At 41.2% G+C, this 13,776-nt stretch overlaps 1 protein-coding gene across 1 annotated transcript; it reads left to right on the top strand.

The window, feature by feature from the left end:
- Window positions 1-3,341: 3,341 nt before the first annotated feature.
- Window positions 3,342-13,296, top strand: CDK1 (cyclin dependent kinase 1). Its single transcript, XM_068140088.1, has 8 exons — window positions 3,342-3,435; window positions 4,540-4,590; window positions 5,925-6,081; window positions 7,157-7,280; window positions 8,242-8,412; window positions 8,938-9,101; window positions 9,232-9,373; window positions 12,359-13,296. Exons 2-8 carry the CDS (start codon window positions 4,554-4,556, stop codon window positions 12,470-12,472), a joined length of 909 nt encoding a protein of 302 aa, XP_067996189.1. The 5' UTR covers window positions 3,342-3,435; window positions 4,540-4,553; the 3' UTR covers window positions 12,473-13,296.
- Window positions 13,297-13,776: the final 480 nt, after the last annotated feature.

Raw genomic sequence — 13,776 nt, forward strand, 5'->3', positions numbered from 1 at the left:
ACATTCTCTCTTCCTTACAGTGATGTTATTGCTGAGGAGAATATGACTAATACACAAAAGACAAGATGATATTGACTCTTGCAGCTGCCCTCAGCACAGAAGGAGATGTTCAGCCTATTACACTGAGTTCTTAGCCATGAATACAACTGTAATAGTCTAGTTTGAACTTGGCATTGTACATCTGATCCTATGTGCCTTGCACAAATGGCAAGTTCAAGCAAGCTGAAGTTTTGGATGCTGAAGAGGTTTTAATGTGCATGCTTTTGCACATTTATATAAATAAAATAGTAATTAATGTCATACTATCAAACGTAGATTCCTTTGCTGCTTGCTTTAGATTTTTTTCCTCAGTTTTGCATTCAGATCCATGTTTTGCTGTAAAGGGGAGCAGCAGTCCATGGGATTTCCCACATCTGTAAATCGTTGTCCATGGGTGACTCAGCAGGCTCACTGCTACTGTTCCTTCAAGCAGAACAGTAAATCCCTTTAAACACTGAAGTCAGTAGAAGCATAGTTATATCACTTGTCATGAGCAGTATCATTACCTATTGTCACGTCTAAAGCAATGACCAGCACAAGATAGTCACTATCCAGTCAGAAAGGAGACGTGATTTATATCCTGAGGTTACACAGATAACAGCAAGAGGGAGGAAAATGCTGAGCAAGCAGAACTGCCAAGACCGATATTTGATAAATTAATGCCATGACAGGTCTATACTTATATGTACTCTGCTTTTGAAGCAAGTTAGCTAGAGCTCACTGCTACACAGAGCAGGATAGAGCAAATGAGCATGAAGTGTGGGCATGGAACATGCAACACTGTCAGTGTACCGAGTCATGCCATGCTGTAAGGTGTACACAGCTGCTAGTTCACCACATATGGAGGCTGCAGCAAAACAATTTCCCTAAGCTGCTTACCTGCAATTAAGCCAGCAGAATTTGTGAGCCACAAGAGCCAAAGTGAAGGCAGGGACAGTTATGCTGGGCTTCAAGTGCAATGGCAATCAGAGAGATCTCAAAGCTATGTGTCTTCTAGGTTTTCTCTGAAGGTATCAGAAAAGGCTAAACTTGTTATCTCAGGTACCAGTTAATGGGATCACAGCCTTGTATTCTGCTGGCTTGTGGAGCAGTGTCTTCATGGGTGGAACAGAAGTAAGGCTACTGGGCTACTGTGCAAGAGAGAGCTGTTCTCCATTGACCATCTTTCCTCCTGGTTTTCACTATCCAAAACTCATGAGGCAATGGGATACATAGAAAAAGGCATATTCTCAAAGCATTTGCAAATTCAGTGAGCCCACTGAGAATTCATGCTTAGTGTCAAACAGAAACGACTAGATGAGCACAACTAAGAAACATTTCTATATATTTAAACTAATCTGGACAAAAAAATTACAATGTTGCTTTCAAGAAAATTCAGATCAGTGCATTCAGTACTTTCAGGCACAGTATTTTTTTATATATAATCTAAATATAATTTAATGTAACTTATACCAATTCATAGTACATCATATTGCTACCTCTCCCCAGACACCCCATGTTAACTAAGGTTACCATTTGTCTGGGATTTCGCAGTCTTTTTTGTTCCACCTGACTGAAGGAAACCGTAGACTTTGGCCACCTTTCAAAGGTCTCTTGGGTAAGGATTCATCCAGCAGCTAGCAGCAGAAGCTCTGGCCCTGTGCTGGCTGTAGAAAGTTATCCTCCCAGAGCTGTAGAGCCTGGTAGTGCATGCTGTGCAGCATCAGGGCCATGTCACTCAGCAGATCCATGTGCATTACTGAGCTGGGGCTGTTCCAGCTGCCTTGGACTTGTTCTACACATAGGGAACAGTTTTCTGTGGCTGTGCAGAACACAGCAGGTCAGAGTCTTTTGCTATGAATTGCACAAGATGTGAAGCCATATTTCCATCCAGGATTTCCCAGAGATATGAAAGCCCTGTTCTAGGCAGATAAATCTCCAACAAGTGCTGGGAACACACAATTCAAGGTGAATAGAAACCTGCAAGCATGCACAATTTATTCCCGAAGAGGGAACGGGAATTCAAATTCCTGAAGAGGGAGGTGAAAGTGGAGGATTTTTGCCCCCCTGAAACCTATGTGTGTTGGAGGGGAGGAGGTGGGTGAGCTGCCTCCCCTTTGCAATGCATGAGCTAGGGAAGAGAAGAAGGAAGCACACCATAAACAGTCCTGCCTGCTGGAACTACCCTCCCAAAGAAATGCTTTTAAGGAACAAGCTGTATGTTTTTGTACACAGCAGCCTGTCTTGCTTACATTTATGAGGAGCAGCAATGACATCCTTCAAGGATTTTGTAAACCAGTGCAATGAAATAATTAAAAAACACCGTTATTTCAGCAATTTGTAGTGGTGCTTGTATCTCACTTCGGCAGGGATTGCAAGTTTCCACAGGGGTCTGTTGGCCCAGGACTCTCGGTGGCAATGAGAAACGGGTGCCAGAGTGGGTCAGCACATCACAATATCCACAGGGAAACTATCCCGTAGGGGAAAGACCTATAAAGGTAGAAACACGTTTTCTCTGCAAATCTATTTAGCACTGAAGTGTCTAAGTAACACAATTTTGCAATGTTTGGAATAGTATTTTCCTTCTTTCTCTCAAATATAAGTTCTTTGCATTAATAATTTTCCTGGGTACCGATAGAATGAGGTTGCCGCTGCCAGAGCACTCGCTGAGTACAGCCCGCAGGTACCTCTCCAGTTACATTTCCGACCCTTCTTTCAGAAACTGTGAGAGCACAGAGACTAACTGTTCTTAATCTGGGAGCAGTGAAACAGAACTTTGATTTGCTACAGACGTATGTTCCGGCTTTTGGAGAATTAAGTAATCCAATGACCGTTCATTAATGGTGTATTTTAAAACCGGCCTCAAAAGTCACAACAGTGCTTCCCAGATCAGCAGCGTTGCAGGCAGAAATAATGAATTTATGCTCTGGCATCTGAATCTACACTTGCTGATTCAAAGGAGCAGCTGCAGCCATAAGCCTGCCTTCAACCAAACATTATTATATTCCTCATTCCATGCAAACAGCCTAATATGTTATCTGAGCAGCGACCAGTTCGCTCACTAGGGCTGTCTCAGCATAGCTCGTTGCACGACTACCCTCCTGTCTCACAGTTTGGGAAGAAAACTTCAGCGTTCTGCCTCCCGCACAGGCTGCCAGCCAAGCAGATACCCGAATCATTCTCAGCTTGCCGCGCCCGGCCACCCCGGTTCTAGCGGAGGCGGAAGCCGCCTTTCGGCTTCGCTTTGGCGCCGCCGGCGCGCAGCTGCACTGATTGGCCGCTTTGAATCATCTCGGCACGTCACCATTGGCGGAGGGCGGCGGCGCGCGGCTAGTTCGAATGTGTAGTGCCCGCCCCCGAGCGGTCTTCCGGACGTTCTTGCGGCGGGGAGCGGGTTCGGCGGCGGCTCCTCCTCAGGTGAGGGCAAACAGAGCTGGCGAGAGGGTTTAGGGGGCTTCAGACTGGCACTGGTCCCGCGGAGGGGCTGTTGCACCGGTTTTCCGTAGCCGCTGGCGTGCGCGCCCGGGTAACGGCTGCAGGAGCTGTTGGTTTCTCGTGCAAAGCTGAAGCCGGCGGATGGAGCGGGGTCGGCCGTTTCTCAGGCTCTGTCGCACTTAGTCTTTGCTCCACCCGGCGGGTGGCAGAGGGAGTCCAGTTCCTCGGCAGGGCATTGCGCTCGGTCACGCCACGGTCCTTGTCCCTGCCTGATCCGGTCGAGGTCGCTCCTGATAGCTGGAGAGGGAGGTGGTGGGCCGCTAGCTGCCAGAGTAGTTGTTTGAGGGTTCAGCGGTTGCCAGGTGTTGCGACGTGTGACGGCAGGGTAGGAGCTGGGCAGAAAGGAACGCGTGCTCCTGCCCTCGGCTGCGCGGTTAGCGGGCTAGCGGCGAGCACTCGCTGCCTTCCCTGCTCCGTTAGCGACTGCCTGAGCGCGTAAGCCTCCTCTGGAGCTGCAGGTAGCAGCAAATTCCCTCGTTACCTTGTAACGTTTCCTAACACGGTACTACAACTCATCTGTGCTTAGTGAAGGTCAGGAGTCACATGGAAGGTGTCAGCTGCCAGTCCCGTCAGGCGCTAGTGCCTCCTAGCACTTTGTGCCTGATAATGTAGTTTAGGTTCGTAGCTCTGAAGACTGTTCAGTGTAATTATCGCATCATAGGCTACTGCCGTCCATTTATATGTGCTAACTTCAAACCCTATGGTTTTAGATGGTAGGGCTTCTTAATTATAACTATTTAAAACTGATGCTTGTAGTGTGTTTTTTTCAGTTCCTTGGAGGAGCTTTCTTCGCAAATATATCTTTCCTTTGAGTGAGTGCCCACCGATGCTTTAGGATGTAGCTTTTTAGATGGAATCCCGAATAAAAAATTGTGTTTTTACTGAGAGTGGTAGGCATTCCACCTTACATCCTGATCCCGTAAGACAATATTAGCTTCTAAAGTTTTGGCTTAATTTCAATGACCTGGCAGCGTTTGCTACAGTAACTGTTCACTCTTACGGCTTTTTTTTCCCTGTTCATTTCAGGGATAACCATAACAATGGATGATTACATAAAAATTGAGAAGATTGGGGAAGGTAAGTATGGAGAATTGTGGACCTTGCAGTGCTCAACACTTTATCAAGTGCTGTAGAAGCTCTGTGCATTCTGGCTATTAGGGAAACTTCTGTTCCACTAACTGGCAAAATAAGCCTCTGATTTACTGCAGTAATTACCTCTCTATGCGGAGTTTTCAGACTGCCTTTCTTTTGAAGTTGACATGGTCTAGTTGAAACAGCTGATCAATGTTGAGAAGTATTTGCCTCTGTATTAATGACTAATGGTGTAATTTTCCTCCAAGAGCTGGGGAAAATGTTCTTAGGCCTGAAACCAGCTTTCCAGTTTAGGAAGCTCCTGCATTTCTTTGTGCATGAATTTCTTTACCAGTTGCTTCCAAAGTTGCACTGTGGTATATTTGTTTTGCTTGGAACTGCTGGTAGGTAGTGGTTTGTGGATTGTCCTGCTTGGATTAATTCTGGTCACTCCACCCGACAAAGAGAAAAAGAGCACAATGTAAACCTGGTGAGAGAATCTTAACCATTTTACTGTAAGGCACAAAGAAGATCCCTTTTGTGCAGAGGATCATCACAAGCCCCCTTTCACTGGAAATCCAGTCCATGCTACATGTAGAAGTCAGTGTATTTGATAATGCTTGACTTTTATGTAGACTTGAGAATTTGCAGTGTGTTACTCTGAGAGGGTACTGTAAGGTAACTGCATGATGTATGATGTAACAAACTAGTTTGAGCTTAATCTGAGAGATTAAGATTTCAAGAAAGAGCATACTTAGGACTCTCAACAAGCCAAGATATCTTATCTGTGAACACTAATAAATGAAATAGATTATTGGTTTGAGTTTTACCACTGGCTCCAATTTTAGTTTCTGCTGAGACCCACAGCACTACCTTTTCCTGCACTGACAATTGTGCTAGAGCTATTTGTATAGATCTGACTCAATGGATGGATAGAGCTCTGACTGCAGAGAGATTACTTTTTTCACAGCTAAACTTTGGGTATTTGAATATGATCTACCAATTGCAAAATCATAAACCCTTGGGGATCAAGAGGTATAATGACCTTGCCTGAAAATTAATCGCTCTGAAATCAAATAGTGTCTGATTCTTACACCTACATTTTCCAAGTGTTCAAGTTTCATACCCTGCCCTAACAAATACTGTTTATGGGTGGCATGCTATAAACAATACTGCTGCATGGTTAAATACCAAAAATTAAGTAGTGGTTTGTAATCAAGCCAAATACTTAAAAATTTGGTTGCAAGGACTCTTTCTTATGTTAGCGATTCTTATTTGCAATGACTTCGCTGTACCTGGGCTGGTATTTCCTATGTACCTTTCACTGTCTTTTTGTTCAGGTACCTATGGTGTTGTATATAAAGGTCGACACAAAATCACAGGCCAAGTGGTTGCAATGAAGAAAATACGTCTAGAAAGTGAGGAGGAAGGTGTTCCAAGTACTGCTATCCGAGAAATTTCTTTATTAAGAGAGCTGCATCATCCTAATATAGTCTGGTATGCATATACTGGTGTTTAGCTAAACTCATTGAAGGGTGATAGGTCCCTTCAGATAAATTATTTTTCCACCATTCTAAAGAGGTGAGAGCTGGTCTGTTTAGTAGCAAATGGGTATGGTTTGAAATCCTGTGTTTATGCCAGTTTTCTGATTAAGACTTCTTCATTGCCTCTTCCCATTCTAGGAACCTAATTATTTTTTGTTGATTTTGTAATTTGTGTAAATTATCTGCAGAGTGGTTATTGTCAGAATGGAGATGGAATATCTCATGAAAACTGGTTACAACTTACTTCAGTTTTATTTGCCAACTCAGAACAGACCATTTCACTTTAGTGTACTTATTTGAGCCTCTGTCAATTGCTTCCTTGCTGTTTTGTGGCAGAGATTTACATGTTGTGTTGTGATGTTGTCATAGCTGGCACATCTCAGCTATAAGTGAAACTTTCATCAGTGACTACTTGACATGTAGAATTGATGGTAGCTATTATCTTTCCCACAAAATATTTACTTGCTCTTTGATGCAGCAAAAAATACTTTTTCTAATGTGCTTTAAAGCTGGCCAAGTTCCAGCTGTGCAACATGTCAATGTATGTATGGTTTGGTTTAGGAACTCTTGTAATCTATCAAGGATGAAAGATATTGAAAAACCTCTGTAAAATCTGCTGTCTACTAGGTTCCTATTATAATATTCCTTTAAACTGTCCTAGTAATTCGAGCTCTGCAGTAATAAGCCAGCCTCTTTTCAAAGAGAAGTGAGACACTAACACCCACAGCCTTTATTAATGGCAGCAGTATTTCCCTCAGACTTCTTTGTCCAATACGAGATATGACAGAACTTCAGTTTAAGACAAAGCATATAGGCTTTTATCTGCCTGATGCTACTTCAGATATACTTGCTAGATGATCACTTAACTTACTGAGTCTCTTAGTCTTTGAAAGCTCTTAGTATGAAAGCTTTTTAAGAATTCTGTAACAGGGACTCAGAAATGTCAGTTTGTATCCCTGCTGAGAGGGAAAATGTAACCGTGAATCCCATGCATTTTGCAACGAACATGATTGTACACTTGATTTTAGTCTTCAGGACGTTCTTATGCAGGATTCAAGACTGTACCTCATCTTTGAATTCCTTTCCATGGATCTCAAGAAATACTTGGATAACATTCCATCTGGCCAGTATTTGGATCGTTCACGTGTTAAGGTAATGAGGGTCATTTCTTAATATAAGATAAATTAAAGATGATGTACAAAACTGAGGAGCTCTTTTGTTTTCAGTGTAATTAACTCCTTGAGAAAGGAAAGGCTAAAGCAGAGGTTATGGATAATATGAACAGGAGTTTTGTTCTCAAAGGCTGTTTTGAATTATTTTAATTACTAAACTGCCTTAAAATAAGCTTAAGTAAAAAATTAATTTGCATGGCTCTGTGATTGATATTAACTCCGTATCTGTGACGCTTTGGATCTCCATGTTGTACTCCTCCGGGGAGACCTAATGTTAAGGGAACGTGTTGCAGAGCATAATGTGCCCTTCTGGCCAAGAAAGCCAATAGCATCCTGGGCTGCATCAAGAAGAGTGTGGCAAGCAGATTAAGGGAGGTTCTTCTCCTCTTCTTGTTTGCCCTGGTGAGGCTACATGTGGCGTACTTGGTCTAGTTCTGAGCCTCTCAGATGAAGGACAGGGACTTGTTGGAGAGGGTACAGCTATGAAGATGATGAGAGGACTAGAGCATCTCTCTTATGAGGAAAGACTGTAAGAATTGGGTCTTTTTAGTCTGGAAAAAGAAGATTGAGGGATGATCTCATAAATGCTTATAAATACTTAAAGGGTAGGTGTCAGAAAGATGAGCCCAGTCTTCCAGTGGTGCCCAGTGACAGGACAAGGGATAATGGGCACAAACTTGAATGTAAGAAGCTCTATCTGAATGTGATGAGGAATTTCTCTGCTTTGAGGGTGACAGAGCAGTGGAACAGGCTGCCCAGAGTGGTGGTGGAGTCGTCTTCTCTGTAGACATGCAGAACTTGCTTAGATGTGTTCTTCTGTGTCCTTCCCTAGATGTACCTGCTTTGGCAGGGGGGTTGGACTTGATCTCCAGAGGTCTTTTTCCAACTCCTATCATTCTGTAATAACACTAATTTTCTTTCTTCTGCTACATTCTTTCTAGAGTTATTTGTATCAAATCTTGCAAGGTATTGTCTTCTGCCATTCAAGAAGGGTTCTGCACAGAGACTTAAAACCTCAGAATCTCTTAATAGATGACAAGGGAGTAATTAAACTGGCGGATTTTGGATTGGCTCGAGCCTTTGGAATTCCAGTGCGTGTATACACTCATGAAGTGAGTTGGAACATTCTCTTGGTTGATTTGAGCAATGCTTACTAGCTTCCTGGTAAAAACTGAATATGAAACAACTAAAAAAGAATCACAGAAGTTTTTGATAGTTTGACTTCAAAAGTCATAATTAAGTTTTGTTTTATTCAATGGCTTTCCACCTCCCTGACTGGTTTTACTCTAAGGTTCCAAAGCATTTATCCCACCTACAAATCTTTAACAAGTAATTGTATGGGCCAGAACTTGTTGCTCAATGAATTGTAAGGGCATTTTTGCTTCACAAAGTACTGAAGTTTGTTGAGGATTTTAGTGGCTAAGTGTAGTAACTGTTTCTACCGCTTTGCTTGCAGTATTGCACAATAGTGTTTGTTTGCCTATAAATGAAGTTTGAATTAGTATTTTCACTAAAGCTTCTAGCACTGAATATTTTAACAAAACCTGAATGCTGCTTAATAATAGCTGTTGTGCTTGCAGTCAGATAGAAAACCAGTTTCTACAAACTTGTACCAAAAACATTTCCTTGTTCAATAGGTAGTGACATTGTGGTACAGATCTCCAGAGGTGTTGCTAGGATCTGCTCGTTACTCTACTCCTGTAGATATATGGAGCATAGGCACCATATTTGCTGAGCTGGCAACTAAAAAGCCACTTTTCCATGGGGACTCAGAAATTGACCAGCTCTTCAGAATCTTCAGGTATGTCAGGCTGAACCATTTCCTGCTACTTGTGCAGCACTGCATGCTGGTGCAGTGTGCTTATTAAAACTATAGTAGTACATACAGATTTCAGATTTAACTGCTTAATATTTTGCCTATGCCTGTGTAGAGCTTTAGGGACCCCCAACAATGATGTATGGCCCGAAGTGGAATCTCTGCAAGACTACAAAAACACATTCCCAAAATGGAAACCTGGCAGCCTTGCAACACAAGTCAAAAACTTAGATGAAGATGGACTTGATCTGCTGTCTGTAAGTAGTCTGTCTTAAAATGCTGATTTGAAGAATTGAGAGAGCTAGAATGAAGATATAGAGATCTTTAAACTATCAGCAGTGGTATGGGCTGTCATTCTTGTAAACTGGTACCTTGTGTGGCACTCACTTTCATAGCTAACAGATTACTAGACTGATCCTTCAGCAGTTGTACCTCAGCTTTTTTATGCTAGCAGGCCAGGTACAACTTGCAAGTGATGATGAAATTTTATAAACAGGTCTAAGCTGAAGTCTTTTGCCCTAAAACTGTAGTCATCACCTTCCTAGTGGCAGCACTAAGCATAATGTGGCTCTGTGACTGCTGATACAGTTGGAAATGGTTTTCTTTCATGGCAGCATGTGGGTTCATTTTATGGTGAAAAACCCCACAGCTTTCCTGGCAGACTTAACTGAAGAATCAGTGATAGAAACAGCTACATTTACTGATGAGCTGTGAAACCAGGTGCTTAGTTTGTCTGCAGTGTCTATCAACTGCCTTTAAATTTTGGGCTACTTTTTTTGACTGTGGTGGGTTAACCTTTTAAATAGGTCTATTTTGCGTCAACTGAGTTCAATTCTGTGGCCCTGGAGTTGAACTACCACACTGAGATTTTATTTTATAAAGTTTTCATCAGGCTTTTCCATTTAGTGTTCTTCCAGCTCATGTGCTGCCACTGCAGCCTAATTTTGCTTTTGCTAAGCATAAGAACATATTTTGGTGATTTCTAAAGCTGCATTCATACAGTGTAGGCTTGTGTATAGGAGTGTGGGCTGAGTGTTCTGGGTCTTAGGATAAGCTGAAACTTCAGAACCATCTCAGTACAAGGGGAACTTTGTACAGCAGTTACCTGTGTAGCCAGCTCATGGCTTTAAGCAGTCCCAAAATAGTTTCTGATACTGGTATGGCTATATACTCAAGTGGTGTCACTGAAGAAGCCCAGATGAACACAACTTCTTACAATTTTTCTTTGAAAACTAAGCCACAAGTCAGACTGACAGAACAACAGGTGTTAAATGCATAGTTGTTTTGGATGGCTTGCTGAACCCTGTAGCAGTATTGCTTTAAAGAGAGAACTGACTTAATTCCTCTGTGTCCACTGACAGCATCACTATTTAATAAGTTTAAAGTGGAATTGTTACTGATTGTGTTTACAAACTAAAATCAATAGAACAGGCAAGTGAATCTTGTTGATATGGTCATGTAACTGGCCTGTTAAGTAATCATCTGAGCTTAGTTGTGGCTTTGTTGTGTAAACCTAAGGCTGCTGCTAATTAAGGCAAAACCCCCTACTAGTTCTCAAATGGTGTTAACAAAATAGTGAACTGTAGTAGTTTTATTTCAAAGCATACTACATTCTGTAAAATCTTGTGTAGTTTTCCTTAAATGTTGAATCTTTTGCTTCCAGCCTGTGACAGTGGTATGGCTGAATCCTTAAGTACAGGGAATCCATTTAAGTTTTTTATGGCACTTATAAGCCTGAAGAGTAATATAACTTTAAAGGCAGCACAAGCAAATGCTTCCTTCTAGAGCACAAGTTCAGATGTATCAATGAAAGTGTTAATTTCTCCTTCTACAGATGACTTCAGATAGAAATAGTATGTAAAATATCTACCTGAAAATGGGTTACATAGTTTTCTTAAGACTTGAGTGAGATTGTGGACTTAAGACCTTTCATAAGGTAAAGCACTTCTGTGGCCAGCATTTCAAAGCTTTTAATGGCTGTCACCAGAAAATTTGGTGTCCAAGACTAAGTTCCAGGAAAAACCCTGTTCCAGACTGCTCAGAGAAGAAATGGTCGTTTCATCTATCAGCTGAAGTGCTGTAGTCTCAATGTTACAGCATCCCGTTTTTCAGAGAAATGTGCCCCTTTTTGTAAGAGTCAATTTTAAGATGCCCTTTGATATCAGTATCAGCTATGGCACACTCCTCTTCTGGGGTATAGCTAATGGGGACCTGTTACAAGGTAAAATTGGACATGTAAGGTTAAATCTAGACACAGAATGTATTTGGCAGGAGTTCAGAGAATACAAATATAAATTCAGTGGTTTAAATCAACTTGGAAGACTCCTTGTAGGATGAAGTCTAAAGATAGTTAAATGTCAAGACTGAATACCAGGCAGAGGAATAGTGGTTAAGCTTTTTTTATGGAAGACAAATTTGTTGGTATGTGGGAAAAACAGCTCATAGAATCCTGATTATGTGAGTGTGACATGCACTTTCCTTTACTAAGGAGAAATCAAAGCAAAAAGATTGGAGAGATGTTGCTAGTTTTAGGTCTAGGAGAGAAGTGCTTCATTCCTTTCTTCTTTTTGGCCTCTATAAATCGAGGCAGGTTTATGCTTTGCTGGTTGGTTTTATTGGTAGTGGTGGTTTTGGTGTGTTTTGTTGGGTTTTATTTTTAAACTGCTTAGCAAACCCAATTTGTTTCCTGTTCCAAAGTTCTGGGGGCTGTTTTAGTGGCTAGGCATCTCCTCTAGATAACAGACCTCAGGTTGCTTGACTCTTCCATGCTTGTATACAACTTTCCTGCTTGGACTCTGAAAGTAACTGATCACTCATTTTAACTGCTGCATCAAGCTGAGTAAAAGCAATTTGATATTAGTTTCTTCAGTGAGAGTTTAGCAAAAGTACAACCACTTGCCCTTGAAAGGTAAGCACTTTAAGAGTCTAAAGCTTATAATTTCCCTTAGTTGAGAAGCTGAGACTAATAACAGAGTGGCAATAATTTATTTCAGTATCCCAATAGATTCATGGGTTGGATACTGAATGGGAGATTAAGTGTTTCTTCCCTTTCTGAGATGTTACACACTTCTGCTGATTTGTAGGTGAAAACAACCTCTTCCTCTATGAGAAATCATGGATTGTAGGGGGAAAGCTTGTCTTCATGGATACTTAATTATTCCTGTGGTTAAATAGTTAACAGTTTAACATGATGTTAGCTCCCATTTCATGAAGTACATGTGTGTTTGGGTTTTTTCTTCCAGAAAATGCTGACTTATGATCCTGCGAAAAGAATTTCTGGCAAAATGGCCTTGAATCATCCATATTTTGATGACTTGGACAAATCCACTCTTCCTGCTAATCTGCTTAAGAAATAATAGACCTTTGGACTAAATCAAACAGAGATAAATATGTCATTAATTTTAAGTCTTTCTGTAACTCTTATATCTGTCTTTTTGCTCTGAAACTGTTGAGTTTGTTTTGGGTTTTAAGTGTTATGTAAATATTAACCTATTAGTGTTGACTTCATATACGATGCCTATATTGCCACCATTAATGCAGTGATGTTTCTATAAATAAATCTTTACATTCAGAGAAGAGCTGAAGTTATTTCCAAACAACAAGTGCTCTACAAGAAGACTGTTTTCTTTGGAATGTGCTGGTGAGGTGCCACTCGTCTTAAAAGCAGCTACCTAAACTACTAAACTGCTGTTTGTGAAATGATAGGAAGATACAACAGGAAATTCCTCTGAAGTTTGAGTGGGTCCAGTAAGATGTCAGTGACAATTGTACCTGAGTGTGACAATGTGCCAAAGATATTTGGAGTTCTGGTACTTAAGAATTGCAGCTTACCATTCAAGCCAAGTAGATGGCCAAACATGTTTTAGGGCTTGAGTTTTTGAAGGTGTTCAGAAAAATCTTTCTTCTGTATGCTTTTCTGCTTTCTCAAAGGCCCAAGAATTTATCTAGATGCCAGCATATTAACTTATGATGGGCACAGTTTCAACTGCCGGAGCAGCTGAAAGTGGGACATCTTAAATCTTATATGGACTGCCTATATATCAATGTGGAACTAAGTGCTTAAGAGGACCTTTTCCAAATGCTAACAGTAATACAGTTCTCCTTGGATTCTGGTTAAAGGTAGAGCCCCTGGATTATGCTTGAATTTGCTAACAAGTCTCTCTTCATATAGGAATAGTGAAGTAAATGTTGACTTAACATGACTGCCAGCAATCGTAATTCTAAACTGAGATGCTATGTGCCTAGCATAGCATCTCTTATGCTTAAAGGAGCATGACTCCCCTATGATTAAAGCTTTCCAAAGCTTGCCAGTATTTAACTTTACATGTGAGAGTATTGTAAAAAGTTCAAATTAAATTCAAAGGCACACTAATATTATTAGATGTCCAGTTGGCTTTTGGATAGATAAATAAGGATGGGGTGTGCATCTCTCTTCAGGTTTTATTGGATCTAAGCACTATACATGCTAGCTAAGGGCCAAAGCTAACAACTAAGTGTAGAATAGTAGTGAAAACACTGTTTTTAAACTAGGTATGTGAAAAGAACAAAATTGAACTCTTCATAAATAGAGATTTGTAAGAGCCCTGTGCTACAGCTGCTTGAGAGATAAATGAAAGCAGCAGAGATGATGACATCCTATCCCTCAGCTGCTTATGTATTG

This window comes from Melanerpes formicivorus, unplaced genomic scaffold (assembly GCF_026170545.1).
Source record: "Melanerpes formicivorus ecotype bairdi unplaced genomic scaffold, bMelFor1.0.p_v2 SCAF_6, whole genome shotgun sequence".
In the NCBI taxonomy this organism is placed as follows: Eukaryota; Metazoa; Chordata; class Aves; order Piciformes; family Picidae; genus Melanerpes; species Melanerpes formicivorus.